The sequence below is a fragment of the Phyllostomus discolor genome, chromosome 2 (assembly GCF_004126475.2).
Source record: "Phyllostomus discolor isolate MPI-MPIP mPhyDis1 chromosome 2, mPhyDis1.pri.v3, whole genome shotgun sequence".
Taxonomy (NCBI): domain Eukaryota; kingdom Metazoa; phylum Chordata; class Mammalia; order Chiroptera; family Phyllostomidae; genus Phyllostomus; species Phyllostomus discolor.
In genome coordinates, this window is record NC_040904.2 from 215,045,776 (window position 1) to 215,073,490 (window position 27,715).

The following is a 27,715-nucleotide window of genomic DNA, read 5'->3' on the forward strand; positions in this document are numbered from 1 at the left end:
ATACCTGGATCAAACTAGCCCCCACACCGCTTTGACCTGAAGGCAGAAACTCATCCCATATTCAGGTGCTCCAGTGAAAGGCCTAAATTCGCTGTAATGATGAAATGCCCACTAGAGATACCCTATATTCGAATGTTAATTCTATCTCATTATCTAACTCCCAGGGAGATACTAAAATCCAAATATTACATTTCATTTTAAATTAAAGTCCAAAGACATTAAAGTCAAATGCTCCGCCCGTGTGAGTTAAAATTCAAAGAAACTGAAGCTCAAAATGTATTCTCCCGATTCTTATTCTCCCCATTCTTATCCTGCCGAATCCTGCCTGGGGGCTCTGTGGCTGGGGGGGGGGGGGGCAGTATGGGGTGGGGAAGGGGTCCCGGGGCTCCTTCAACAGCCGCGGCCTGTGCGGCGGTTTCAGCAGCCCCAGCCCCAAACCGCGGACGCGCCTCGCTCCCTGGAGAAGGCTGTCGCGCCCCCCCCCCCCCACCTGTCAGAAACAAGCCGCTTCCCAGTCCTCTGACAGCCACCTCCGGCAGAGGCGAGCCCCCAGACACCAGCGTGTCCCCGTCACCAGACCGCGGGCCACGGCGGAAAGGCTGTGACCTCTGCGACAGAGGTGCTGCGAAGAAGAGCCTTGGTTTCCGCTTGCCCAGGCCTTCAGCGCGTCGTTGGTGACGGTGGTGGCCCGTGCGCCTGGGGACTGAGTTCTCACTTGCTTCCTGGGTCTCGACCTCCTGAGTGATTCCAGCCAGCCCGGCCCAAACCAGATGTCTCCTCCCGCCGGGTCGTGTGTGGCCGGGTCACAGCTTCTGTCCTAGTGACAGCCGGAGCATGCGTCCCTTCTCTCCAGTTCCCAGTCAGAGCGCCCAGTGTGGGCGCGCTTTCCATTGCCCTGTAGGTCCTTGGACCCCCGCCCCCCTCCCCCCCACCCCCGGTCGTGTGTCCCGTTTCACGTCTGGATCCTCTCAGATCCAACTTTGGCTCTGAAAATATAAGTGGCTCCTCCTCTCTCCACATCAGCCCGATCATCGCTGCTTCTGGTGTCGCTCTGCCACCGCCTCTGCGTGGACAGGGAGACTCGCCCTTCCCCCACTGCAGCCCCTCCTGGGCGGCCCGAGCTGCCCCAGCAGGGCACAGCCCACAAGGGCCTCCGGAGGCGGCGGGGTTTCGTGGCGTGTGGTGGTCTCCTCGCTGGTCTTCTGCTCTTGGCTCCAGCCAACTTTTCTCCCAGGTGCGATGCTGACTGTAGGTTTCTGGCACCCAGCCCCTTTCAGCTTAGACAAGCTCTCTGGTTTTCTGAGAACTAAAAACAAATCACGAATAGGTGCTAAACAGCAGATGCTTTGCTTGTGACGCTGGGACTATTAGTTCACGAATGAGGGTAATGAATGACACTGTGCATTTTCTGATCTGCACGAAGTCCACGATGAATCCTTGTAGCGTGTTTCACTGAGGCGGTCTGACATTTCTGGGATGGTTTCTCCAGTGGTCAGGGGTCTCTGCTCATACATTTAGCGAGCCTGTAATTTTCTCGCTGGTCTGCCTTTCCCTGGTCTGGAACCACACGGTAGGGCACTCACAACGGGACTCGGGCACTCCTCTCTCCCCCTGTTGTGCTGCTGAACGACTCACGTACGTGAGGGGCGGGCTGTTCCTTAACCAGGGGCGGCGGTGCCCCCTCGGGGAGCCGCGCGGGGCTCTGACTGTTCAGTCAGAGGGCGAACACCGGTCCTGTTCAACCTCTTTGTTCATTGTGTCGATTTTGACATTTTCTATCTTAGGAATAACTATTCCATCTAGATTTTCAGTTTTTCATAAGGTTTATGATATTTTATTATTTTATCTATATTTCTATACTAATTTCTCTCTTTTTATTCTGTTTTTTTAAATCGACGTCTATCTCTTTCTCTTCATCAGTCTTTCCAGAGTCTTTCCATTCTGTGAGTGTTTACAAAGAGCCGGCTGCCTCTGGTTTGGGTCAGCCTTTCCGATGTGCTGCCGCTGCCCTCCAGCTCCCTGCCCTTCGCCTGTCCGTCCAGAAGGACAAAGACCAGGGTGACAGCAGGTTCCTCTCCAGGAACGGTGCAGAACGGGAGTCAGTGCAGTGGTGTCTTTAGAATGATGGAAGAAGACTCTCCATCCGGACCCGCCCGGCCAAGCTCTCCTTCAGAGCCGATGGGGGAAACACAAGGACACTCCCAGTCCGACGTCAAGGGCGCCTGCGGGCAGAGCTGGGCGGCAGGGGGCACGCGAGGCGAGGGAGAAGGGCGCTGGGGAGCCCCTGCCCTGCACGAGGCAGCCGGGACGCACCGGGCGGTTAAGTCCGTGGGTGAAGCGAGACGCCTTCGTGCCCACCGTCCAGTCGTCGTCGGAAGTGTGACGGGCTCTCGGAAGCCGTCCTCCCGGGAGCGCGGCCTGAGGCTCCCGTGTGGAGGTCAAAGGGGTGAAACCCGCTGGCCGCCCGTCGGGGGAGAGGGCGGTGGACCGACGCCGAATCCAGAGCGCGCAGGAGCTCTCCGTAGCCTGCCTGCCAGGAAACGCGCGTGGGGTTCACAGCTGCTCCCGCCGCGGAATCCCCGGCACGCGCCGGGCCGCAGTGAGCTGTGTCGGGCCCCCGGGACGGCGCCCCGTCTCTCCCTTCCACAAAACGCAGGAGGAGGGAACCCTTTCCAGCCTATCGTATGCAGCTGACAGTGTACTCGTCTTGACGTATTTCAGACAAAAGCCTTAAAAGGAAAAAAACAAACTACAGAAGCATAAACATTCACAGAATCATGACTAGAAACAAACTGTTTTTCAACACTAACTCACTGAATTGTGTTCTCTGTGAAAGGGTGATGCGTCATCACGAATGGTGGCGGTTTATCTCAGCCTCGCACTGTGGAGTCAACATTAGAAAAACATGTCGATTCGCAAGTATTGAACAGTAAAAAGGGGGAAGGAGATATGATGATCTCAATAAATAGAGGAAAAGCATTTGACAAAATCTCACGCTCATTCATAATAAAAATCTGCGGCAAACTCAGTGGAAAGGAGCTTCTTCAGCTTGATAAAGGGCATCTGTTTTTTAAAAACTCAGCAGCTAGTTTTATACTTTATTAGGAAAGACTGCCTAATACAGTATGCTCGTTGCCGTGCCGGAACACCGGGAGCCCGGCAGGGGCACCGCGCTCACCAGCCTGGCTGGCGCTGTGCTGTGGCCCTCACTGACCCTGAAGGAGACGGGCACGCCGTTCTTTGTTGGCGCTGAAAAGCCACCGACTTCGGAAGCACGCTGTTAAGAGAATGAAGGGCCAGCCCCACAGCAGGGAAAATGCTCTCGACACACGTGCCCGGCACAGGCCTGACTCAGCCCGTCCCGATCCCACAAAGAGCTTGGGCTGCCCAATGAGAATGGCCCGGTCGGCGAAGCGGGCAGAGGGCCTGCGGGGCGCTGCGCGAGGGGTTGGGACTGGCCCGCGAGCCCCGATGAGATGCTCCACACCGCCAGTTGGCGGGCAAAGGCAAACACGTCACCAGGCGATGCCCCTAGAAGGCGGACCGTGCCAGGTGCTAGCGCGTCTGCGGGGCCTCGTGCCTGGTGGGAGCCTGGCCTGAGCATGGTCACAGCCACCCTGCTTCCGTGCGGGGACCCTGCTGACCTTGTGCTTGCCCGCTGGTTTGGAGGAGCTGTGTTAGGCGCGTGTTTACCCGGTGCTGGTGAGGCGCGATGCACTGGACATCTGCCCGGGACAGACGGCGGTCCTGCGGTGGTGGCGCGCTCTCGCCTGTCTTCAGGGCTTTCTTTGTTGCTGCTGCTGTCAACTTACCATCCGAGGGGAGAGCAGCCAGGACAGTCGAGGCCCTTTTTCTCCCCACCTGACACGTTTTCCCAAGGAGCTCAGGTATTAGGGTGGGCCGGCACACTTCGCAGAGTGCCCTGTCTGAGGTTCTTGGCGGGGTGCGGGAGAACAGTCAGCAAGTCAAGCAGCGGTCCTGCTGCTTACTCTTCGCTTCTGGAGGCAGAGCGTTCGTTTGCCTAAGCTGGCCGGCGTGTCTGGCTGAGGTGCGCCAGCTCGGGAGAGCGTGGACTGAGCCTGGCCTTTTCACACGAGTTACAGCCCGTGACTCGTTTATTACAGGTCACGAGTCAGTTCCCAACGTGTTGGGTTAAAAACCAAACAGCTTCCTTTTTTATGAAGTGAGAAGTGAGAAGAAAGCCTGTTAATTTCCTAATTGTTCTCCACGGCCCCAGACGGAAGCCCCACCCAGGCAGCTGCTGCGGTGAACTTGAGCTTGGTAGTAACAGCTGTGCTGCCTGTCGCTGCTGAAGGTGTTCCCTTCGTGTACTCTTCCTCGAGTGCCCTCCCCTGTGTTCATGCCCAAGTGTGAGCTCACATAAAAACTTGTTTTGCGTCATTGCAGAGCTCCCTGCTGTGAATGAGAACCATTTAACTGGGGAGCCGCCCCAGTCCAGCCACAGCGCTGTCGTGACCATCACTCACTGCCTGCCTGCCTTTCGGTTCTCAGCACGGGACTTGATTTCTCTCAAAGAACATCTTGCCCACTTAGCACACATGAGAATTCTCTCTGCTCTGGGAAATGCAGTACTTCTCTTGCATCGACTAACATAGGTCCTGAATCCTTACCCCACAAAACACAAGGGAACCTGGTCTTTGAAAATACATTCGCAGTTTTGTCTAATGCAGAGCGGAGCCACATGCTCAGCTGGGTGGTGGCCGTCCTGCAATCCTAACCTTCAGGGGCTACTGCTGACCTCCTCGCTGTGGCCAGTGAGTATCCGGCGAACAGCTGGGACCTGAACAACTGGTTGCCGTCACTCCCCCTGCTGCCACTGAGAAGTCACTGTGTTCTGTCCTCGGTCCCCCTGGGAATTGGTCCCCGTCATCTCCACTTTACAGATGATGACGCTATGTCTTAGAGGTTTGGGGCCCTGCCCAGAGCCGTGTGGCTCAGAAGGGCTGTTGGAGCAGGCTTCGGCCCCTGCACTTGGCTGCGCGGGGCTGGCTCCCGCCCCTGCCTCCCAGTCCGTCCGCGAATGCTCCGGCGCCCTCTCACCTGCCGTCAGCAGTCTGCCGCCCAGTAGCCAAAGAGCTGGCCTCGTTGGCAGGGCCTGATGTTTATCACGGTCCATCTTACACTGCGGTGGTCATGGCTACTACGGGGTGAATGTTCTTTAGGAAAAGGAAACTATGTCTTGCATTTATGCTACCATTTATAATTTAAATCAAAATCAATTTTTATGCTGAAAACCTTGGTTCCTAATGATCAGTTACCCATTTGCTCTAAATCCGAGCGCACCGGTTCAGAGCGGCAGTGCGCTCGGAGCTGTGGCCCCCGAAGGCTGGCGCGGCCCTCGGGCTCCCGTGCGGTTCTCTGAGCTCAGGGTGCACGCACTTCCCCGGGGCGTGGAGGCAGAACACTGGTTCAGTCCCGTGAAATAAGTTTGCGCTGTTTCACACGCCATCGATTAATTTGTTTCTGTTCTTATGACTTTACAAATTTAATTTTTAAAGACTCTGTAACGTATATGCAGGATTCCGGAGCCAGAATTGTGCGACCTGGTACGTTCACAGAGGCCCGGTCTCTGTCCCCGTGTCTTCCGCCTCATTTGCCCTCCGGAGGACGGTCACTGGTTCTCCGCTTAACCCTTTATCGTTTCCTTTCGGCCTGTAGGAGAGTCTGTGGTTTTGCCTCCAGTTTTCCCCTAGAGGCTGACGTGCAAGCCCATCCCGCTCTTTGCTCTTCTCACTCGCCGCTGTGTCCAGACCGCCCCCCGCAGCGCCCCTAGCGAGCCTCTCCCTGCGCTGTCGCAGCTGCAGAGACGGCCTCTGCATTCGTGCCGCAGCTTCCTGACCAGCCCGTGCCGGTGCCTGCCGAGTCGTTTGCACGGTGTTTGCTGTCACCGATGCTGCCGGCGCTCAGGGGCGTTCACCAGTCTTCAGAGACTGGGAGTCCGCACCACGGTGCCACACCCCTTCGCACCCACGAGGACGGCCAGGCTGAAGCACAGGCCATGGCCGGCGTTAACGAGGGCGTGGGAGGTTGGGCCCTGGTGCGTTGCTGGTGGGATGTCAAGGGGCACGGCCACTTAGAAAAACCGTCTGACAGTTCCTCAAGATGCTAAATACGGAGTCACCTAAAAACCAAGTAATTCTTTCTACTAGGTGTGTAGCCAAGAGAATTCAGTACACGTGTCCACTCAAAAACATGTACACAGGTGTTCCTGGTGACATTGTCACAATCGCCAACCAGTTGAAATAACCCAAATGTCCATCACCCGCTGAACGGGTAAACAAAGGGTGGTACATCCAGATGGTGGGGTGGGACGCAGCCGTAAAGAGGAACGGACACAACACCCGCTGTGCACGGTGACCGGGGGAGCCGCCGTGCTTGGCGAAGGGAGCGGGCACAGAAGGCCCCGTGCGGTGTGACTGCGTTGGTGCGCAGCGCCTGAGCGGGCGTGTCCCCGGAGGCAGACGGCGGCTGACGGCTGCCGAGGGCCGGAGGGAGAGGGCAGGGGAGTGACTGCTGGGTGGCGCGGGGATGCTCCTGGGGGGCGGAAATGTCCTAAAACCAGACGGTGCTGGCGATTGCACAACTCTGTGAGCGCACCAAAGCCCGCTGAGTGAAGAGGGTGAGTTTTCTGGCCTGAGAATTATAATCGCAATAAAACTGTTATAAAAATATAAACTGCGCTACAGTGAATCACCTTGTGCAAACGTAATTTCACGTGACGGTGTGTGTTTGCTCTGCAGTCCTAGAAAGGGGGTCACCGGGTCAAAGGAGTAAATGGCACGTGGTTTGGCTGCATCCTGCCCAGGTCCCCTCCGTGGGCGCTGTTTAGTGTTCACCCCATCAGTACACTTGGGTGCCGTCTCCCTGCCCCCCCCACCCCACCCCCTGCAGAATCTGGTCACACACACCGCATCCACCGCTCCAACCACTGAGGACGGTCTCCTGTGGGACGACAATTCGCCGTCCTCGCACTGTGAGCAGCGTGGAGCACGTTCTGTGGTCTCCATGGCCCACCTGCATCCCTCTGTGTGTCTCTGCTTTCTGTGTCTTGCTTCCGAGTTCTTGTATCTCACCCATTTTCCTGTTGGATGGTTGGTCTTTTCTCCATTTTTAGTTCTTTATGTGTTAAAATGTTAACCCTTTGTCTGTGTAATCTGACAAATAATTTTCCCAGTTTTCATTTGCCTTTTTAAAAACTCCGGTGAAACATGTTCCTTATTGCTCCTGGGTTTTGAACCGTAGTCAGAAAAGCTGTGCTGCTCCCGGCTGAGACACACCGTTCACCCACTAGTACTGGTGACTGTGAGGAACTCAGGTCCACGGGAGTCTCTCCCGGAGAACAGTGTCAGAAGGAGACCTGCTCTTAGCCTTGTTTGCATGGCTACCCAGTCGCCCAAGCGTTTTTGAGGAAGGGGGAAAAGGAAAAACATCACTTTCTGTTTTTGTGTCTGTTGTTAAATATTTCTGGTTGATCGTTGCTTGAACAGCGTGGCCACGAGCAAGGAGCTAAAGCGGAGAAGCAAACCGCCGCGCCCTCCCCCCAGGTGCTGCCGTGTCTGAACGTGTCCTCCCTCCCCCCAGGTCGGCGAGCTGGACGGCATCCCCCTGATCCTGGACAGCTGCAGCCTGGACGACGGCAACCCCTGTATCCTTGCGTGTAAGCCGCGGGCAGCCGCCCCCGGCCCCTCGCCTGGCCCCTGCGCTGTGTGGCCGGCCTGCTCTCTGGTCGGCTTCTCCCTCAGAGCGGGGCCACTTGCTCGGGGTCGTGGCTGGACAGCCGCCCTGCGGCCTGTGTGCCGGTGAGCCGGAGTCTTCAAGGTGAACGGGACGCTCCAGGGAGACCCGAGGGAGACCCGTGGTGGTGGTACTGAACTCTCGGTGTTGACAGGCCCGTCCTGGGACCCTCTGTGACCGCAGCAGGGGACTGTGGCTCCTGCCCTCCCTGGGCTGAAACAGGCCGCCTGCAGTCTCGGGTCCTGGGGTCCTGGGGTCCTGTGGGCACCCGCTCACCCTGGAGCTGCGCTGTGGGAGCGGGGCTGGAGCGGGGCCGAGGAGCTGGGGGTGAGAGACAAACTGATTCCGGGACCTTCCCTGGGGAGAGCCCAGCCCAGTCCTTGCCCTGCAGCCTGTGGGGAGGGGTGGGTGGGGCCAGGGGAGGGACACTGAGAGTGGAGCCCACGGGGACACTGAGAGGAGCGCAGCCCAGGAGAGAGAGAGGACACATGGGGGGGGGGGGAGGTGCATTTCAAAATAAAATCCCTCTCACTGTGGCTTCTGTCAAGAACAGAAAAGGTGCCAATGACAATCAAGCGTTTCAAAGTAGGTAGGCGGGGAATGCTTATCTGTGCTAAAGACACTGTCATTTGTCTGCTGAGCGATGGGGAATCTTTCTCCGAGGACACGAAGCCCGTCAGTCCGGCAGGGACAGACAGGTGGCCCTGGAAGCCTCTCCTTCCAGCTGAGACGAAGCTGGTGTGGTGAGGCATGGTGCCACCGGGCGCTCCGAGTGGGGCTCTGGCCGAGCTCTGAAGTTCTTCAGCGCCAGAGAAGGGAGGGAAGGAGGGCAGGAGAAAGCGTCCGTCGCGGGTGGGCAGTGAGAGCGCACCGGGCGCAGGAACAGGTGTCGGTTTCCTGGCGAGGAGGGTGAGGTATGCAGAAAGCGGAGCTCCCCCAGTTCGCGCCTGTGTGCCCTGCCGACCCGCTGGAGGAAGGCTGGTCTCGCCGGTCTGCGGCGCGCAGCCAGGCCCCGGCCTCGCACGCTGTTGCGCACCGCACCCCAGCTGTCCCGCTGCCTCGGCCCCACCTCGCCGGACTGTCCTCTGTCCCCACGCTCCGGCGGAAGCCTCGGGGAGCCCGTCCTGTGTGTCCACACACACTGCCTTTTTCCTCCCGGACGCACCACGAGGTCCTCATGGGTGTCATCGTCCTCCCCAGCGCAGAGACGAGCAGATGCACAGTCTCGGCAACTCACCCTGAAGGTCAGACCCCGCGTCTAAGCGCGGCAGCACCCAGTTCTGGGTCACATGCTGGCACTGCCCGCTCCCCAGTCACGGGGAGGGGCCAGAACCCGTTCAGAGAGGCCACAGTAACTTGCTCCCAGATGCGCTCTGGGCCAACGGAGAGATAGGCGGTCCTGTGGGGAGGCTGCTGCCGCCATCCAGGCAGAAGGGACCCTGATGGGAGCGGGGCTGGGAGCCCCTCAGGGAGTGAGGCTTTAACTGCCGTGCCCACCCCTGTGGCTCCCACACCCAAACCAGACAGGATCTCCGAGTCTCAGGCACCGTCCCACAGCCCGCCGAGCGTCTCGCTCGTCCGTCGTGCCCACGTCCCGAACCCGACACGTCCGGAGTTCACCTGTCGCTGCCGCCACTCCTTCTCAGCGAGCGGGTGCCAGTCGCCATCTGTGCGGGTGCTCGGGCCGGAGCCCGGGAGTCACGGGTGAGGCCGTTCCCGCTGAGCGGGAGGGTGAGCACGCGGATGCGGGGCGCCCAGCAGCGTGGTGAGGTGTGCGTGCATGCGTGTGCGGCTGTGTTGTTGGCAGGCGGTTCTGAGCCAAAAGAAGTCTCTCCCGTGAGTCTTTGATTCTTCCGTGAAGTGACTAAGCTGGGCTTGGCAGTGATACCCGTCCAAATCTGTTTTCTAACCTCTTTGGATAATTAACACCAGCCGAGCTTTTACTGAACTTTAATTTCAGTATTTTGAGTTAAAAAGCAAGAGATGTTTTGGGTGTGCTTAGTCTAGGGACAATTCTGATATTAAACATCAGCTAATGAAAATACATCCACTCTCCAGGCACACTGAATGGGCTGGCTGAGTCCTGGAATCCCCTGCACAGGGCGGGGCGGGGCGGGGGCTTGCTGTGCCTTTGCACGACAGTCCCGGGTCCCGTCCCCCGCAGCCTCTGTTTGGGGCCCTGCAGGAGACCTCCGCTTTCTTGGCCGCCCTTGGGGGTTAGCTGCTCCAGGCTGGCCGATCAGAGAAAACTTGTCCAGGAAGGAGGCGGGGAGGCTTATTGCTGGCCCGTTTCTGGAGGGGGAGTCTAGAGGCCAGTGGAGGTTTCTAGGTTCAGGGAAAAGATGTCTCCTCCAGGGGGTGGGCGGCTGGGAAGACCCGTCTGCCCGCCCCGGCAGCGCAGGCCCGGCCAGCCCAGCTGTTCCGTCACCCGCGCACTTGCGGGTCCCCCGCAGTAATGACACGGTAGCAGATGCCATCGGAAAATTCCAGTTGCACGGCCGCAGAGTCCATTTCTTATTTGTCAGTTTATTGTGGCAAGTGGGATTTTTTGTTGTTGTTTCCAAATAGAAACAGCTGAACTTTATTTGAAATGTTTTTCTTTCATTCTTTTTTGATCTATGTTTTGATCAGCTGGCCTTGATGTGGGTTTTTTAATGTTGTTTTTATTGGAGGGGGAGGGGACAGGGATAGAATGAGAGTCCAAACAGGGTTTGGTTTTGTGTTTTCTGCTCTTTTTTTTCCCTTCCTTTCATTCTTCTTTTCTTTCTTTTCCTTTTTCTGTTCAGTACTGAAAGACCTCACTTGTACGTTTCACACGCATACACAAATGTAACCGTTTACGTGAATAATAGGCAGTGTTTTTCCTTGTAATCTTGTGTAGCGTAGCGTCCACAGCATCGCCTCTGGGGCCAGCAGACCCAGTCTCTGCCACTTGTCATGAGTTTCAGCTTCTTTGTCCATGAAATGGGGCCTGCCCCACGGGGCTGTGGTGGACGTACAACGGCATCACGTCTGTGAGTTGTCCAGCACCGAGTCTCTTAGCGAGCAGATGTTCTTGCACAGGGAGCCTGTCGTAGCCGCCAGGCCCCCCGAGAGAGGTGCACGCTCGGCTCTGCCTGCGCTGTGAGTCAGCGGGAGAAGTCCAACAATAATAACGATGATAACAATATCAAAACAGAGCAGAGGATTTCGAAACGGGTTCACACATACGCAGACAGGCATCACTGCCACTCGGAGAGGAAGGGACGGCCTTTCCCATAAATGGTCTCGGGCCACTTAAAAACACATCACGGGGAAGACGCACCGCCCCGCCGTGACCCTCTCACAGATGTTCATTGGGATGAATCACAGACCCCAGCGTGACAGGGGAAACCAACAAGCTTCTGTGAGGAGTCAGAAGATGTGGCTTTTTCCTTGGGGTAGGCGAAGGTTTCTTGAACAAAACATAAACACTGTAACCGAAAGGCACTGACTAGGAGAGGAAAGACTTTGAAAAGGTAATTGCATCCATGAACCAGACACGGGCCTCATATCTGTGGTGTGTGAAGACTCCGGCAAAACAACGAGGAAAAGAGACTCCCGCTTCGCAAAGTGGACACGAGACCCGGGGCCCTTCTACAGACGGGGACGTGCAGCTGGCCAGCGAACTCTCGGGAAGAGTCGGCCGCATCATCCTCCAGGACGTGCAAGTGCCCCCCACAGCGGGGGACCCCCCAGAGTGGCGAGGGGAGGCTGACCGTGCCTGGCGCCACCTGAACTCAAGCACGTTTCTGGTGGAGATGTGAACTGGAGCGATCCCTCTGGAAAACGGCAGGGCAGCAGCACCTGCTAACACAGAACGTCCAGCCGCCCCGTGGGCCGCAGGCCTGCGCCCAGGTGTGTGCCCAAGAGGAGCACCCCTGTGTGTCTATCGGAGACGTGCAAGGATGTCCCCCGCACGGTGGGTGTTCGCCCGGAAGCAGAAGCAGCCCAAACGGTCATCAGTAGAACGGCTGGCCTGCGGCGGCCTGTGGAAGAAACGCTGAGAGTCGGTGGGCAGGTGTTCGCACCAAGCAGCACTGCACGGCGGGGGGCGCCGGGGGCTCTGTGGGCGAGGCCCTGGGACACACACGGAGCCGGAGGAGCCAGGTTCAGAGAGCGCATGCCGCGGGGCCCCTCCGCACCGAGCTCAGGGGCAGGCAGACTTCCTGTGTGGGGAGGGAAGTCAGGGCAGCCATTGCCTTGCGGGTAGCACGTGGCTGTCGACAGTGGCCCGTGGGGGCTCGAGGGTGCTGGGCGTGCCCTGAGCTGGGTGTGGGTGGGGCTCCGTGGGGGGGTTCCGTGGGCGTGTACGCAGGAGAAAACCCGTCAGGGCACATGCTGCAGACGTGTGCGTGCTGTGGCTGCCCTGTTAAAGTTGTTAGAGCTCATTCACCGAGTTACTTCCACACGTCAGGTCCTGTGCGGTGCCTGTCACACCCATCGCTGTAACAGCTCCCTTCACTGGGGACATTGTTTCCGTTTCACAGATGAGGAGAGTGCGGCTCCGAGAGTCGGCTCCCCGGCTCGAGCTGGTCTGCGTTCTCCAGCCGGGAGCGCCAGGGCCAGCGTGCGGCCGGGCTCGCCCAGCCCCGAGTCTCCGCCCTGGAGACCTTTGCCAGGACTGGGACCAGCCTCGCTTTTGCAAGGGACTCGTCTTCGTGGGGGCGCACGGAGGGAGGGGCGCCCTGGCCCAGGGCGGGCAGGGGCCGTGCGTCCGGGCGCAGGGTGGGGCCACAGAGTGTCCAGCACTGCCTCAGTTTTTGCGAGAAACCGGAATCCGTCCGAGTCAACACTGTGTGTGCTGTTCTTCTCTCCTAAAGCCCTCCCGGGCGCGGCGCGGCTCTCACTGCGGGGCTTCCTCGGGGTGGACTGGGGAGCGCGGGAAACCCCGGCGGGTTTCCAGAAGAGAACGAGGGTGGAAGTGCCGGCCTCCCCCTCCCTCCTACCTCTGAGCACAGTCGGGGGGTGCCTGGGCTGCGAGGGGCCGCCCCTCCACACCTCCCGGCACCCTTCTCGAGCTCCCTGACTGCGGAGCCCGCGGAACTCAGGCGAGTGTTGGGGGGCCGGGGCACTGGCCAGCCGGCGGAGCGTGTGAGCTGCATTTGGCAGACCGACCTGCCCTTCAGGCCTCAGTTCCGTCGTCCTCGTCTTTCACAGCTGTGTGTTCTGAAATAGCACGTGCATACCAGAGAGTGAAACAAGGGCACAGACGTACTGTTCGCAAGGAATTATAAAGCAGGCATACGTACCCCCCCCCCCCCCGGCCCAAGAGGAAGTTCTGCCAGGCTCTGCCGAGCCCCTTCCCGTCACAGCCGCTCACGAGCCCGGCTCCGGTCCGGCCCAGCTCCGGTCCGGCCGACCTGCCCTTCTGCTACCAGCTCCGCGTGCCCCGGACGACAGGCTCCAGGGGGCCGGCGTTGGAGTGCGGGTGTGCGGAGTCATGGCGTGCACTCCTTTGTCATCGGTCGTTCAGAATTTCGATTGTGCGGTTCGCCCAAATCACTGCGTGTGGTTTACCGTGGTGTCCGTCGCAAGAAAATCGAACGCGTTTCCGTGCACTCAGCTGTTGGTGGGCACTCGGCGCATCTCTGCCTCGGGGCTCCGAGGTCACGCCGCCGTGAGCACCCTCGCCCGGTGCGCACCTCCTGGCACATGCGCGTGAGTCTTCTTCCAGGTGCGGCACTTCTGTGGCCCGTGCAGCCTCAGCTCCATTGCAGGTGATGCCAGACCCTTCGGAACTGGCCCCCCCGTTCGCACTGCTGCCAGCGTATGCGACGGGTCACTGTGCTCTGCCGTCCTGCCGGCAGCTGACGCAGACTTCTAAATTTTTGCCTCTCTGATGACTGTTGTGATGTAATTTTAATTTCTCTAATTAGTAATAAGCACACTTTTATGTTTATTGGGCATTTGGGCTTCCTGTGTGTCATGAAGGAGCTGTTCAGTGTTTTTTTTTTTTTTGCCTTATTTTTTAAATCGATGCATAGGAATTCTTTTATATTCAGCATCTCAATTCTTTGTTCATTTTTGTGTATTGATACAGTCTCTCCCATCCTGTGGCTTGTCTTGTTTTCTGTTTTCTTTATAGTGTTGCTTTATCACTAAGGCGTAACTCGCACAGTAAAGTGCAGAGCGTGTGGGAAAGGTCTCGGCGAGTGTGCACCCCCATGTGACCGCCTGGGTGAGGACATCCCCCCTCCCCCCAGGGCCAGTCCCCACAGCTAGGCTCTGTCCTGACTCCTGTGGTGCTTTGATGGATTTTCTCTTCCCTCTGTGGTCAGTGGCTTTTGTGTCTCCCCAGAGACCCTGAGGTCGTATGAATGTCCTTCTGTATTTTTATCCGAAAGCTTCCCAGTTTGGCCTCGCCCATGGAGACCGACGACCGATGGGAAGCTACGGCGGAGGCTCCGTGTTCTCCGTGTGTCCCGGTGGCCGTGCTGTTGCCCCGGCACTGACGGGAGCGTCCTCCCGCCGTGGCCACCTGTCGTCGGCCCTTGTCCTGCAGGTGCGCCTCCTCTCCAGCGACGTTCCCGAGAGACGTTCAGGTGCGTGGCTAGCAGGGTTGTTTACGCCGGAGCCCCTTGCTGCAGCGTCAGCGCAGGAGCCAGGAGGCAGACTGCGTGCGCAGGAGAGCAGGAGCTTGTTCAGGTGTTAGATTTCCATCACCTGGAAGCGGTGGTTTCGGCCCGAGGTGGGTTACTCAGTAGTGGGTCAGGAGTTTCAGAAGAGACGTGGCAGGGGGGGGGGGGGGGGGGGGGGGGGCGTCAGAGCTCCGTGCCAGCGCCGCAGCCCACCTGTGCTCGTCTGCAGCTCACGTCGAGCCCCCTGCACGTCGCCAGCCTGTGCAGGAGGCGGCCCGGGCGTCCCGCTGGGCACAGCAGTGCTCTGCCCCTCCCGAGGGCGAGCGAGCGGCCGAGGTGCGCGCCGCCTCCGCGCGCCGGCGGCCCAGAGAGGGGAGCAGAGGGCGCACAGGGGGACCGGCCGGCCGCGCGCTCCTGCGTTTGCTCTGCCGCACGGGGGCGTCCTCGGGAGGGGCGCCCCTCGGCAGACCTGCGCCTGTCCGAACCTGTGGGCTGCCCCCTGCTCTGGGCTGCTGACCTCCTGGGAGCAGCCGGGGTGGAGGGGGAGGAGGCCAGCGTGGCCGGGGGTGACCTGCAGAGCAGGTCATCCCCAGGTGACTGGTGACATGAGGTGGCGGGGGTGGGGGGGGGGCCGGGGGCTGTGAGAGCAGATGCTGGGGCCCCGTGAGGAAGCTCCGCCTCCGCCACCTGCCCCCTCTGTCCGGGCTTCGACCCGCCCTCTGAGCCCGTGTCTTGGCGCCGCCTGACCCTCGGCCGTGCGTGATTGATGGCGGCGTCCATGGTGTTCGGCCAGCGCGCTCTTCTGTAACACAGGTGGGATTGCGTGCTTCCTTCCTTCCCATTCTGATGTCACGTTGGACTATTTACCAGCCCCTCCCAAAGGTGTTTTGCAGAGGGTGGCTCTCTAGCTGGGACCTGCAGGCTCATTTTGTGCCCCGGGGTTTCTTCGGCGAGAAAGGGACCCTGTTTTAAGCACCATAAGCGCTTCCGTTCCTCTTGCCGACTTGGAAGCACAGCACGGGAGCTGGCAGTCGGACTTGCTGGGGGAGGGCCGCCGTCCTCCCGACTGGTCCCTGGGAGGCTGAGTGCCGGGGGGACGTGGGCTGGAGCCCGCATCCAACCCTCGCTCGGCCACGCCACGCCACGTCACGTCACCCGGGGGGGCCTGTCGGCCTCCTGTGTCTTAGGCAGCTTATCACTCGATAGTGCTTTATCCCAGAGCACAGAGCCCTCCGTGAACCCCTCCTCCCTGGCGGGGGGGGCTTGGGCTTCCCCGGCGACTCTTCAGACTCCATAAACTGCTCTGCCGTCAGGGGACAGAGACCTCGGGCTCCCGCACACCCAGCGGCCCCGCCAGCAGCGGCCCTGGTGGGGGAACCCAGGCCTGGGGCGGTGCTGCTTTCCTCCGACGCTGACCGTGTCCAGAGCGCCTCTCCTGGTGGGCTCCCTGCAGCCTGAAGGCTGCGTGGTGTGGCTCCGGGCATCCGCACGCGGGCACCGAACAACGCCGCGCAGCGCAGGCTGACCGAGAGCTGCGCCCGCCTCCCCCGTCCGAGGAGGCGGCAGCCAGGCCCGCAGGGGCATGCACCCAGCACATAAGTAAAGCGTCCCCACCTGTGTGGGGGGGGGTGACGAGGACGAGGGGTCCCTGCACGCGGGCGAGCGCACGCTCCGTGGAGGAGGTGGAGAGTTGCGCAGCCACAGCGGAGTGGCAGGTGGCCCCCGGGGGTCGCAGAGAAGAGGGACGGCCCACGTGACGGGCTGGGAAGGGCCGCCCCTGCGCCGTTCAGCCGCGTCTGCCCCGCGCGGCCTGTGCCAGGCGCCCGCCACGTCATGTGCAATGACATTGGAGAGCTGCCCCAAGTACAAATGGAACTGCTTGGTGGCCCCCGAGCCTTTAGTGTGGTTCCAGTCAGAAGTGGTATTGGCTGTTTCTGCTCCTGAAACCTGTTCTGTGACGCGGGTGCCAGGCCGTGACTGCGTCGGACCACGCTGTGCTTTTAAGTGGTTAGCAAAACGCTTCCAGAGCATGGGGCGGACAAAATTAGTTTCTGTGCTGGAGGATCCTTTACCAGTGAACCTGCAAGGGCGGCCCTCGCTCGGCCACAGCAGCTCTGGGAGTGGGCGTGTGGGCGGCGGCCGGGGGGGCGGGCGGCACCCCCACCCATTACTTCACTGCCGGCTGGCTGCCTGAGGGTCTCGGTGCCAGCAGCGCCCTGTTCTGCCCTGAGCAGATGGGATGCGTGACCCCTGCACATCGGGGGCTCGTAAAGGGCTCGCGCACGCAGCCGGGGCGGAGGCCTTCGGTTCCGGTCTTCTCCGTGGTCCTCCCGTGCCCGGGAGACGAGACTGCGGAAGCAGGGGCCTGGGGAGACCGGAAGCTGGTCTCACCCTTTGAAGTGTCAGTTCCTGGAAAGGAAGTTGTGCCGACCGGGGACAGTGGTGCGGCCCTCGTCCCCAGGTCGTTAGCCAAGTGCTGCCTGTGCGCGGAGGTGCAGCTTCCCTGGCCGATGCGTGCTGTGCCCAAGGCCCGTCCAGGTGCAGCAGGGCCAGCGCTGGGCTCTGGGCCGTGTCCTTGGTGTCCCAGCCTCCCAGAGAGCTGGAGGCCAGAGGCACAGCTGAGGCTGCTCCGGAAGGGGCCGTGTTTCCACGGTGACTTTTCCCTCTGCCGAGACAGAAGTGTGGTCCCGTAACGCACCGGGAGGCACAAGTTTTGTTGTACGGTTTTCAGACTGTGACCTGTAACTTACAGATCTCGCCGTTATTTGCCCCCCTGCCTTCTCCTATTAGTGTTTTGTTTGCCACTTTCAGTATTAGCAATTAGCATCAGTTGGCAGATCAGAGAGGACACATGTTTGTCTGTGATTGCCGCTGAAACAGGGCGTGTCTGCGCGGCACGGAGCCGCTCGGTGCTCTGAGAACGCCGCCGTCCCACCGCCGTCTGGGGCGACGCGTGCTCAACGGTCCCGCAGCCCTACCACGTCTGGGGAGACACCGGGTTAGATAGGGGCGTCCCTGAGCACCCGGGCCCACAGGGGGCCTCGCTGTGGATGGCTCCCGGCCACCCGGCTCCACGCGAGCCCGCTCCAGGCCCCCGCGTGGACGGCCCTGCCGCGCACCCTGGGCCGGCTAAATGGGGGGCATCGGAAAGGGAGGCGGGTCCTGAGTCCCTTGCCGTGAGTGGGTGTGTGTTGTCGAAAAGTAATTTTTAAAAATCTACCCTGGAAGCGAGAATTAAATACAGGTGTTGTATGCAGTACCTGTGCTTGTTATGTATGCACTGTGCGTGTTAAATATCGACACACCGTACATCTACAGACATGCAAAACATTACATACAGGTATTATATGTAGTATATATATATATATATATATACACACACACACACGCATATCATGAAAAGTCAGTAAAATCTTTTAACATACTTATTTTTTGTGTGTTTTTTAAATTTAAATAACATTTTCAGTGACAGCACTTTTAAAAGCTCATTTATTCCTTCAGCAGGTGCTTACTGATGCCTCCGTGTTCCGGGCCAGAGGCTGACACTTTCCGTAAAGGCCACAACCCAGGGACTGTTTCTAGCTCTGGTGGCAGTGCCGTCTCTGCAGCCGTCACAGTGCAAGGTGGCCACAGTCGGGACAGGGATGCACGCCTGTGGCTGTGTGCCAGTAAAACTCGGTTTGTCGTGGACACTGACGTTTGAGTTTTAAGTAGTTTTACTGTGTCACAAAGCGGTGTTCTTACAGTTTTTCCCCAACCATTTAAAAATACAAAATCTTTTCAACTTGTAGCCGTTCAGAACCTCAGGGCACACTTACCTGTCCTCAGCGGTCTGCTAGACACGCGGGTAGAGGCGACCATAGCAGAGCCCCGGTGACCGGCAGCGAGGGCCACAGGGCCGATGCTCGAGAGGGCGGGCCCTTGGTGGTGAGACGGCTGTCCCTCGCCACCCAGCGCCAGTCCCGGTGCTGGACCTCGGCCGACTTGGCCTTAAAAGTGACTGTGGCACGCACACCGGCCGGCTGGGACCGCCCTTGTCGTGAGGTTGTCTTCTGGGTCGTGTCGTCTCCTGGCCCCCGTTTTCCTGCCCTGCCGACACCTCAAGACCCAACTTGCTCCAGGCCCCAGGCCTCGGTGCTGAGCCGGGCCTCCGGGTCCCTTTGCACAACCGCTTGGGTCCGAGAACAGCTGCTCGCCTTCGCCTCCCCCGAGGGGCACAGCGGTCCCCGGTGCTGTCGCCACCGTCACTCCGTGGCCTGGTTCGAGCCACCAGAGCGCTCTGCGGAAGAGACGGCCGGCCTGTGGGTTGGCACAGGCCCTCGCTCCGGGGCTGCTGGCGGGGTCCCTCCCAGGCAGCTCTGACGACCAGGCTCACGCCTCCTGTTTGCAGCAGCCACGGCAGCCTCAGAACTGCTCTCGCTCTCTGAAGCCGGGTGAGCACACGAGAAAGCACTTCACGTGCTGGTGGGGTCGGAGCCTTTGAAAGATGTTTAATTCTCTCCCCCGCTCTTTCTTCCTGTCTCTTTGGAAAGGGGACAAGGGGGCAGTGTGAACATTGACTGGGGCTCGCTTTCATCTCCCTCGCGACACCGGGGCCCTCCCGGGTCTGCGGGGCAGCCCGGGCGCAGCTGCCCAGCGGCTCCCGGGGACGCACGCGTGTTCGGGAGCTGGGCTTGTGCCTCCGCCGGGTCGCCGGGGCCGGATCTCGTGGTCCCCTCCTCGGTCCCTCCGAGCACAGCTCTGAGAACCCGGTTTTAAATTGCAATGGACTCAGAGGCCCTCGACAGTAGTTCCAAAGGGCTCTCTCTGGAAAGCGGGATAAGTCAGGGGACCTTCGTGTGGCATTATTTCATAGACAGGCAACAGCAACCCCAAAACCAGGGTGCTCTCGGAGGGGGCGAGGCACGCAGGACTCGGGCCGTGGGCCCCCCCCCGAGCGGGAGTGAGGTGAATCTCACCTGTGGAAGGATGCGGAACGCGTGTCGGTGAAGAGTGCTGAGGCTCTTGCTGCCGCTCGTGTGTTGTCTCTGGTTTTCCAGGGGCCTCCCGCTCCCTCGCCCGGGCGGCTCTCCCTGTGAGAGCCAGGTTCGGAAGGGGACAGGACCGCCGCCTCTGCTGGAGGCTCCGGTGCTCCCTCTGCTTGGTCGCCGTTTGGGGCCCTGCCAAGAACCACTCCTCATGACATCTCGGACCCGTGTTTTGTCCCTGCAGGCGTGCCGGCCCCCGAGCCCGCCACCGCCCCGGTGAGCTAGCTGCCTCGCCACGTGGGGCTCCGGTGTCAGGGGCTCCTTCCCCCTGTAGGTCAGACGGGGAGCGAGTCAGGGTGTCAGCAGAAATTAGCTACCAACGCCTGCAAGGGGGAGGAGCTGATAAAGTAATGTAACTAACAGTGTCTCACAAGGCGCCCTCACTGCCTCCCGGAGGAGTGTGGTCGAACTCCACACTGTCACCCGTCTGCATGGGGCTCCCCTGGGGCTTGTCATGGGCCTTGTACTCACACAGCACAGCTTCTTCCTTGCCTGGGTCGAGTTTGTATTGGTTCACTCTCATCTAATCGCTCAGCCCGTCACAGCCCCAGTCTGGAAACCACGCGGGGAACCAGCAGGAGGGGCCACCACGGCCCCGCCCCATGGTGAGTGGGAAGCAGAGTTCCCCGGTCCGACGTCCCACGGACTCTTGCCAGCACCGTGCTTGGGCAGGGGACAGAGCAGCGGATAGGTCCTCAGACTTGCGTGTGAGGAGTTTGCAGGGGGTCCGGGCAGGCAGAAGCTGACAGATGACCTGGTCTGTGTCAGGAATGAGACCAGGCGCTGGGGCGGGGGTGGGGGGGGCAGCAGTTGGATGTGGCTGCTGCCGCCCTGACGCAGGTGGGCACAGTGTAGTGGCACCCCCCTCTGGTCTGGACTGCGTGCAGGGCTGGGACATGGCTGGAGCCTGAGCCGTGCCGGGCACCCAGCAGGAGTGGGGCGCCGGGGCCACCGGCGGGGCTCTTGTGTGCCCTGTGACGGACTCTGATAGTCTGAGGAGCTGGGTGGTGGCTCTGTCCTCTGTCAGCCAGGGCTGGCCTTGACCCCGATTTCAGAGCTGACCAGCCCTGCACTGGTCCATGGCTCTCAGCGCCGTGGTGGGAACCAGGGCTTTCCCACATGTGATGGTAATCTCGGTGAACAGCCAGGGAGCTCTGGGGAGAAGCGCCCCACTCCTGGCACCCGGCAGTGGACAGTGCCACACGTGACCTGCAGCTGTCCGGCCCCCCTTGCCTGAATTCCCCCTTTTCAGACGTGCGCCCCTTCAGGCAGGCCTCACGAACGTGTCTAGGGACGGTTTCACTCTGGACGGGAAGCCAGGCGCAGCACGTGACTCGGGGTGCGGAAACTCACGCGTGGCCTGGAAGGTCCCGTCACCTGGGAGTGTCGGTTCTACTCTCCGCGCCGGCACAGCGTGCGAGTTGGGCGATTGTGGAAGAGGGCGAAATTCAAATTTAGGTTTTGCACACGTGTGAATAATTCTATCTTCTGTCTCAAGAAAAGAAATATAACTTAGAAAGGACCTGGGTTTTACCACAAAAGGATGACAGTCAAGGGCAGAATGAGACCGTTTTCCCCTCCAGAGGGGGATAGGACTAACTGCAGAACCAGCACCGGCGGCACCCCCAGTGCCTGTCCTGTGTCATCGGGGAGAGTTAGTCGTTCATGCCCACGGGGGTCCCGATGCTGATGCTGATCCCCCAGAGACCAGTGAGTCTTTGACTCAGCGGAGTTCTGCTGCTGGTCCCGTTTGTGTGGCCCAAGGCCCCCTCCCGCACGGGGGAGCTGGGAGCGCCAGCAGCTGGTGCTGGTGCGGGTCAACCCTGACTGGGGAGGGGGTGCGGAGGGGGCAGGGCAGGGTGGGGCAGGAAGGCCCATCGGGATGGGAGCCAGCGTGGGCGTGCCAGAGGGGTGAGGACGGCGGCCTCGCAGGCCCCAGGGAGCTGCTCGTGTGCTCTGCGCTCCACTTGTCTGACTCCCGGACGGGCTCGTCTGTCACCGGTCCCTGTGAGGTTCTGGAGCTCGGGGGCCGTCCAACTCGCTCTCTTCCCCAGGCCCCTCCGTCCGGAGCCACGGGCCGTGGGCACACGGAAGCCTCTCTGCTTCCCGCGTCCGACAGGCTGGGGCCGCTGGGAGCCAGCACGGGGTCCGAGGCACCAGCTGTCCAGCTCCAGGGCCTGGTACCTTGTGGGGACACAAGTGTCCCTGGTCCGGCATCGGGACAGGACTGTCGTTCCTGCCGCCTCCGTCCGACCCAGGGCAGGGAGGCTGCCCTTCCCCGGGAGAAGTGTTCATTCCTCCCGGGTGCTTTGCCGTCCCCTGGGGACCGACGGGGCCAGGCCCACTGCAGTCGGCATGCCCTCTGTGTCCCTGCATCTGACCCCGGAGGTGTCCCCACAGCAGCTCTGCCCCGTCCTCGACAGACACTGCAGAGCGCAGGTCGCCCCGCTCCGGGTGACCGCACCAAAGACCTCCGTCGGCCGCGCAGCGGCGGTCTGTCTGCTCCTGAGCGCCCCCCGCCTGCAGTGCAGGGCGCTGCGCAGAGCAGTTAGAATCGGGGCTGGGCCACCGGGGCCGAGAGCACAGGGTTCAGACCAAGCGGCAGACCCTTGAAAGGCCTCCCAGCCTCATCTTCGGAAAGGGAGCGAGGGAAGTTCCACGGTGCCTCCCAGGAAACAGCGCTTGTTTATTGTGTAGATGGGCTTCCTTTAAACGGGGCGAGTTTCCCCTCCGGGTCTAACCTGGCATCTCTGTGACTAATTCTGTGACATCCGTATTCTTTCCCTAGGGACCCAGTAACAGTGATCCGTGTGTGTGTGTGGGTGTGTGTGGGGGTGTGGGTGTGTGTGCGCACGAGCACGCACATGCTGGTGTGCTTAAACTGCAGGTGTGGCCGCTCTGATCCTTTGCTTCCTCGTCCAGTTGTCTGCACGTCCGGACACAGCACCTGTGTGCTGCTGCTGCTGGCCCGCACAGACACTGCATACACGTGTGCACACAACACACGTGTAGCATACTGTTTGAAAGTGCATCGCCCGCTCTGGGTGCGTGGTGCGTGTGCAGCCTCGGGGGAGGCTGCGCTGGGTCTGGGTTTCCGAGCGGCTGCCTGCCCTCCGCCCCGCGAGGCCGTGCGCACGGGAGTGTCCGAGGCCTGTTCCTTCACTCTGGTTCCAGTTCTGACCCAGTGGGCGGTGTACGCCATCCGGAACCTTACGGAGGACAACAGCCAGAACCAGGATCTGATTGCCAAGATGGAGGAGCAGGGGCTGGCCGACACGTCCCTCCTGAAGAAGACGGGCTTTGAGGTGGAGAAGAGGGGTGGCAAGCTGGTCCTGAGAGCCACCGGTGACGGCCCTCCATCGGTGAGTGTGACGGAGCGAGCGGCCCCCACCTCCCGGGACCCCAGGTGAGGCGGGCTCCTTCCGTGGTGGGGGGGGGGGGGGGCAGAGCCTCCTGGCCCGGCAGAGGCGGCCCTACTCAGTGCCCCGTGGTTTCTCCCAGGCTTTGTGCTGCCGTCTTCTTACAAGAGTTAAAATTTCAAACTGGGCCCTGGGGAGAAATATAAAAAGCATATCAAACATTTTTGTGTGGCCTTAGAAGTTCTGACAGGAATGAGATTTTCTTGAAAAGGTGACCGATGTTGACTTTCATAAAACAGGACACAGCCCCTGGCTCTGTGTTGGTTGTCCAGTTTCTCGGTCCCTTCTGGTCCCTGGGCACAGCTCTCCCTGTTTTTCCTTTGGTGATTCTTGGAAACAGACGTTATGTGTGCGATTGTGTCTTCTTTTTTCCTAGTGAGTGAACTCTGCATCCACACAGCTGAAGCTGCGGAGTCTTCCCCTGGATTTCCCATCTTCGGCCTTACGTGAAGTTCAAGTGTTTGAAGATCAAGTACAAATTCAGGGGCTCGTGATGCTTTTAGATACTAGAGTTAAATGTGTTTAAGCTTAGAAGTGAAAGTGTATGAGTGTTCTCTTGTTTCTCTGCTTTGAAAACGTAGCCGTCTGGTGAGCCGCGTCCCCAAGGATACAACGTGTGTAAGTCCCAGGCTGCGCTCGCTGCGGCAGCCGACAAGGACCGTCTGGCGGGGGCCGCCCCGACCTGGCAGGGGCGCGGGCGTTTGCTGGGGTCCCGTCGCTTCCTTCGGACTCCAGCCCGCCTCGCTCCTTTTGTTCTGCTCTTCTCGCTGCATTTGCCCGGCTCTGCGGGCGGCTGAGGGGTTCTCGCTGTGACTGGCCCCCAGCGTCTCTTCTCACCCCCCGCCTGTCCGACACACGGCGAGACCCTTCCCCAGCTAACTAATTCGAGAGGCAGAGTAGCGCTCGCCCCCTCCTCAGTCAGGTGCCGGGCTGTGTTGTCACCGAGCCCTGTCCCGTGCAGTTTTGCAGGGAGTCAGAGGACATTGGGGCCATTAACTCTTTTCATTCCACATCCTCCTAGAACCAGACTTCTTAAACCCAGCCTGTTTAAAAGCGCCTGTCCCCTAGAGGCCGCCACCCCGTCACTGGGACTGCAGGAGTAGTTGGGGCGCGGGAGCTCTTGTGAGCCAGACTGTCCGTGTGTCTTAGTCTGTGTGTGCAAACACTCGCATCGTAAGTGGGACGGGAGCGGGGGAGCCAGGCCAGGAACGCCGCCCAGACCTCTTCGGGGTCCGTGCCCCGAACGCCCAGCACAGCGAGCTCCTCCACCGGCCGGGTTACGGCCTGACGTCCCCGGAGGCTCCGCACAGTGGCACTGGCCCTTCGGCATAACGACGGCAAAGGGCCAGTCAGACGTGTTCCAAAGATGCTTACTGGGTGTCCGAAGTAAGTGCTGTGGTCTTTCGTGGCCGTCCTGCAACCGCCCTGTACAGATGGCCCCAGCATGCTGAGACTGAAATAAAGGTGTCCCTCCCACCGCACTGTCTCGTGTGCTCTGTGTCACGCGAAGAGGCGTGGTCCTCCGCGAACAGCGCTCTCTCTCGTTCGCACGCTGCACCAGTAAGGAAGCCGCTGCAGACTTTGAAATGCACAGTGCAGTCCCTTCTGGGACACGAAGAGTTAAAGCCCTAGCCTCTCCATAGAGGCCTGGCCCGAGGGGGACACAGTGGGGGTCCCTTTTTTCCCTTTTCACCAGCCGGCAACAGACTCTTCTTTCTCCCTCAGTGGCTGTGTGCACACCAGTGGAACCACACAATAACAAACACATAAATAAAAGGGAGCCGTGGGAAGGGAGAATGGGCAGGAGCGGCCGTGTGTGCTAAACAGGCCTGCGGGGCCGGCCCCGGGAAACACGCTGAGGGCCGCATTGTGGCTGCCCTGGGTGCCCGGGGGATTAATTCAATTCTCAGCACGGCGGCTGCCCTGGCCCCCGCCCCCGCCCCACCCCACCGCACCGGCCCGCGGACTCGGAGCTTCCGAGGGCTTGTTTTACGTGCTCAGAGGATTAAGTTGCTGCCCCAGCCAGCCGGCCAGTCGTCCAGGAGGAGGAGGAAGCAGAGGCAGGCCAGCCTGGCAGAGGTGCGCACAGACCGGGCGGCCGCAGCGGGCGGCTCAGGGCCCGGCCTGCCTCGCTCTGAGGGCCGCGGGGGAGGCTCTCTGCCTGACGCTGAGGCCGCGTGCCTGCGGGCGACTTGTCGGTCCCTTAACCGTGGGTGCTGGCGCTTCAGAAATGCTGGTTCCCACAGTGTCAGACTGGGCTGTTGAGTTTGTCATGTGTACGTGCACTCGAGTATGCATTCATACACCTCATGGCTTTGGTGTTCCTCAGGGACACGGTACGGGGATGCACGTCTTTGTTCGGTAGCTCCTGAGCCTGACGGCAGGGCTGTGCCCTCCGCTCGGAGAGCCCCGGCCCGCAGAGCGGGGTGGGGGGGAGATGAATGAGCCCGTCTGGGCGCCCGGTTAGCGGACTTTACGTCGGAGTTGAACCACATGTCTGCGTGTCGGTGCCCACCGTCGTGAAGGCATTGATCTGCTGCTCTTACTAAATAATGCCTGTGATTGAAATGATTTCTTTAATTATGTTTTAATTTCTATCCTCAAATGAAAGATGCTGGAACAGAAATGCCCGTTTTTGCGGGAAGTTTTTTTTTAAATACATATTCCGTCACCGCTCAGTTCTGCACACCAGCATAAAGGAGCCATAAAGTAAGACTCCTAAAGCAAAGAGAGGTCCGGAAAGAACTGGAACAATTAAGCTCTGACACAAATCCGGTCCTTTGGAGAACGGCCCCGCATTGCTGTCCAAGGTTCTGATAATCCTGGCCGCTGCGGCCAGTGTGTGGAAAATCAGTTGAAAACCTTGTTCTGAAAATTCAAAATTTTTCCCCCTTGCACAGGCATGATGCAATACCTGTTTTCTTCTTTCTTGCACGGTTTTATGCATTCATTTGGATTTCTTTAGGGCAAACCTTGTTTAGGCGATATTTGACAATATGAATTTGATCTACATCCACAATATGTGAATTTCGAAGGTAAGCTTCCTGTCAAGTTAGTGAGTGTGGTGTTAACTCACTCGTCAGACTTTCTCCGTGACAACCAGTTGCGTCCATGGAAGTGACGTTTGGGGGCTTTGGTAATCGTTTATCCTTGCTCAAGTTAAAACCTTCTACCGGAACCACTGGGGTGACCGTCCCTTCCCTTTAAAGAGCGTCATGCACGTTCTTCGCTTCCACCCGGAGTCGTGTCCTGCACATCCTACCCCAGTCAACGCAGGAGCTCACGTCCGCTCGGTGGCAGGGACGCGCTTTTCCCGGGCACCGCGTGGACCACAGCGGTTGAGAGCGGAACCTGAAGCCCAGGTCCCAGCGGCCATCTCTTCCCCTGCAGGGGGGCCCGAGGGTGCAAGGACATGGACATAGACATGCCCGGGTCAGCACCCGACACGTAAGCGCTTACTGGTGCTGGTTGCTCCCACCATTGCCGGTGCCAGCGTCCCCACGTGGTTCGGACCCCCCGCTGTGGGCTTCCCTGGGGGACGCAGGTGGAGCTGCGGCCGGTCCCCCACTCTGCCCCGAGGTGCTGGCCACACCGCAGGTGCTGCCCGGACAGACCTCCGTCCTGCCGCAGAGCCTGTGCCACGTGCTCCGTGTCCCGGGCAGCGTTCCGAGCACTTGACGAGTGCTAACCGCTGACCCCTCGTGGGAACCACACGTGTGTTCTAGCATTAGTCCCAGGACTCGGACGAGGGGGCCGAGTTGCAGAGGTTGGGGCCGAGGACTGCACACAGTGACAGTGACCATTCCGTGATCAGTGGCTGTGATCGGAAGGCGGCGGATGAGGGGAGCATGGCACCAGCGCCCAGGAGCACTGGAAGCGCCTGGAGAGTGGCTCAGGGTGCCGAGCAAGGGAGGCACCACGGGAAGAGCGTGGGCTCTGCCCTTAGCAAAGGCCAGCTCAGATCTCGACTTCACCTCCCACCAGCTGGAGGGCCTGGAGCGAGCGTGGCGCTTAACCACTCCGAGCCTGTTGCCCTCCCAAGCAGGGTGCCCGGGAGACACTGGGGATGTGGCCGGAAGTAAGACAGACCCCGTCCGTGGTCTACAGAAGTGTAAGTGCTTTTGGAGAGGACAGGAAATCACCAAGCACACGGGCAGATGGACCAGAGCGCACCTGACATTGTAGCACGTGCCGTGAGGAGAAGTGAACAAGGTGATGGATGCTGTGGGTGGCCACTAGGGTGGCCTTTCAGAGGTGGTTCCATCTGACCTGGAGCCAGAGGGGTGGAAAGGGGCCAGCTGTGCAGGAGCGTTCCCGGCACGGGGGCCTGGAGCCCGGGGGCTCTCACAGGGTCAGCCACGAGTCTTTTCTTCTGTGGGAAGTATCGGGAGCGAACCACCCCGTGACAGAGCACTAGAACGCAGGGTCAGGGATGCAGGGACACAGGGGGACGGTCTGACACCCACACTTAGAGTCTCACAGGCAAAAGAACGGGTGTTTGGTCGTAACACCCAAAAGTTAAAACCTCAACCTGAAGTTGGGAATGTCACCAAGATGGCCACAGTGAGAGGACAGTCACGTGAACACCATGAGTGTTGCCAGACGGTTCTCGTCCTTCCTTCGGGGACTGAGCAGGAAGCGTGAGCCGGCTGGGGCCGTCCTTCGCTCTCCACCCCGGTGGCCCCGGCGGGCGCTCCTGCCCCGGTCTGCACAGGGGCCTGGAGCCACGTCAGCACACGTGGTCTGTCCCCTCTCGGTGAGTGACAGAGTAATGACCTGACACCCACCTTAGGTCGTCCTGAGAAGAACTTGAACCCACAATTGCAGAAAAAAAAAGGAGTAAGTGTGAGAACAGAACATAGTTACAGAAACAACCCCATAATGCTTAAAGAAACAGACATAACCAGGAAAGACA

At 60.0% G+C, this 27,715-nt stretch overlaps 1 protein-coding gene across 1 annotated transcript in view; it reads left to right on the plus strand.

The window, feature by feature from the left end:
• The window catches only part of LOC114513663 (ataxin-10), a 120,756-nt gene extending 97,385 nt beyond the window's left edge, over window positions 1–23,371 (plus strand). Inside the window, exons 10-12 of the mRNA XM_028533027.2 lie at window positions 7,603–7,666; window positions 22,556–22,743; window positions 23,177–23,371. Of these exons, the coding sequence (XP_028388828.1) occupies window positions 7,603–7,666; window positions 22,556–22,743; window positions 23,177–23,179 (255 nt within the window). The 3' untranslated portion in view covers window positions 23,180–23,371. The remainder of the gene's footprint in view (window positions 1–7,602; window positions 7,667–22,555; window positions 22,744–23,176) is intronic.
• The last annotated feature ends 4,344 nt before the right edge of the window (window positions 23,372–27,715 follow it).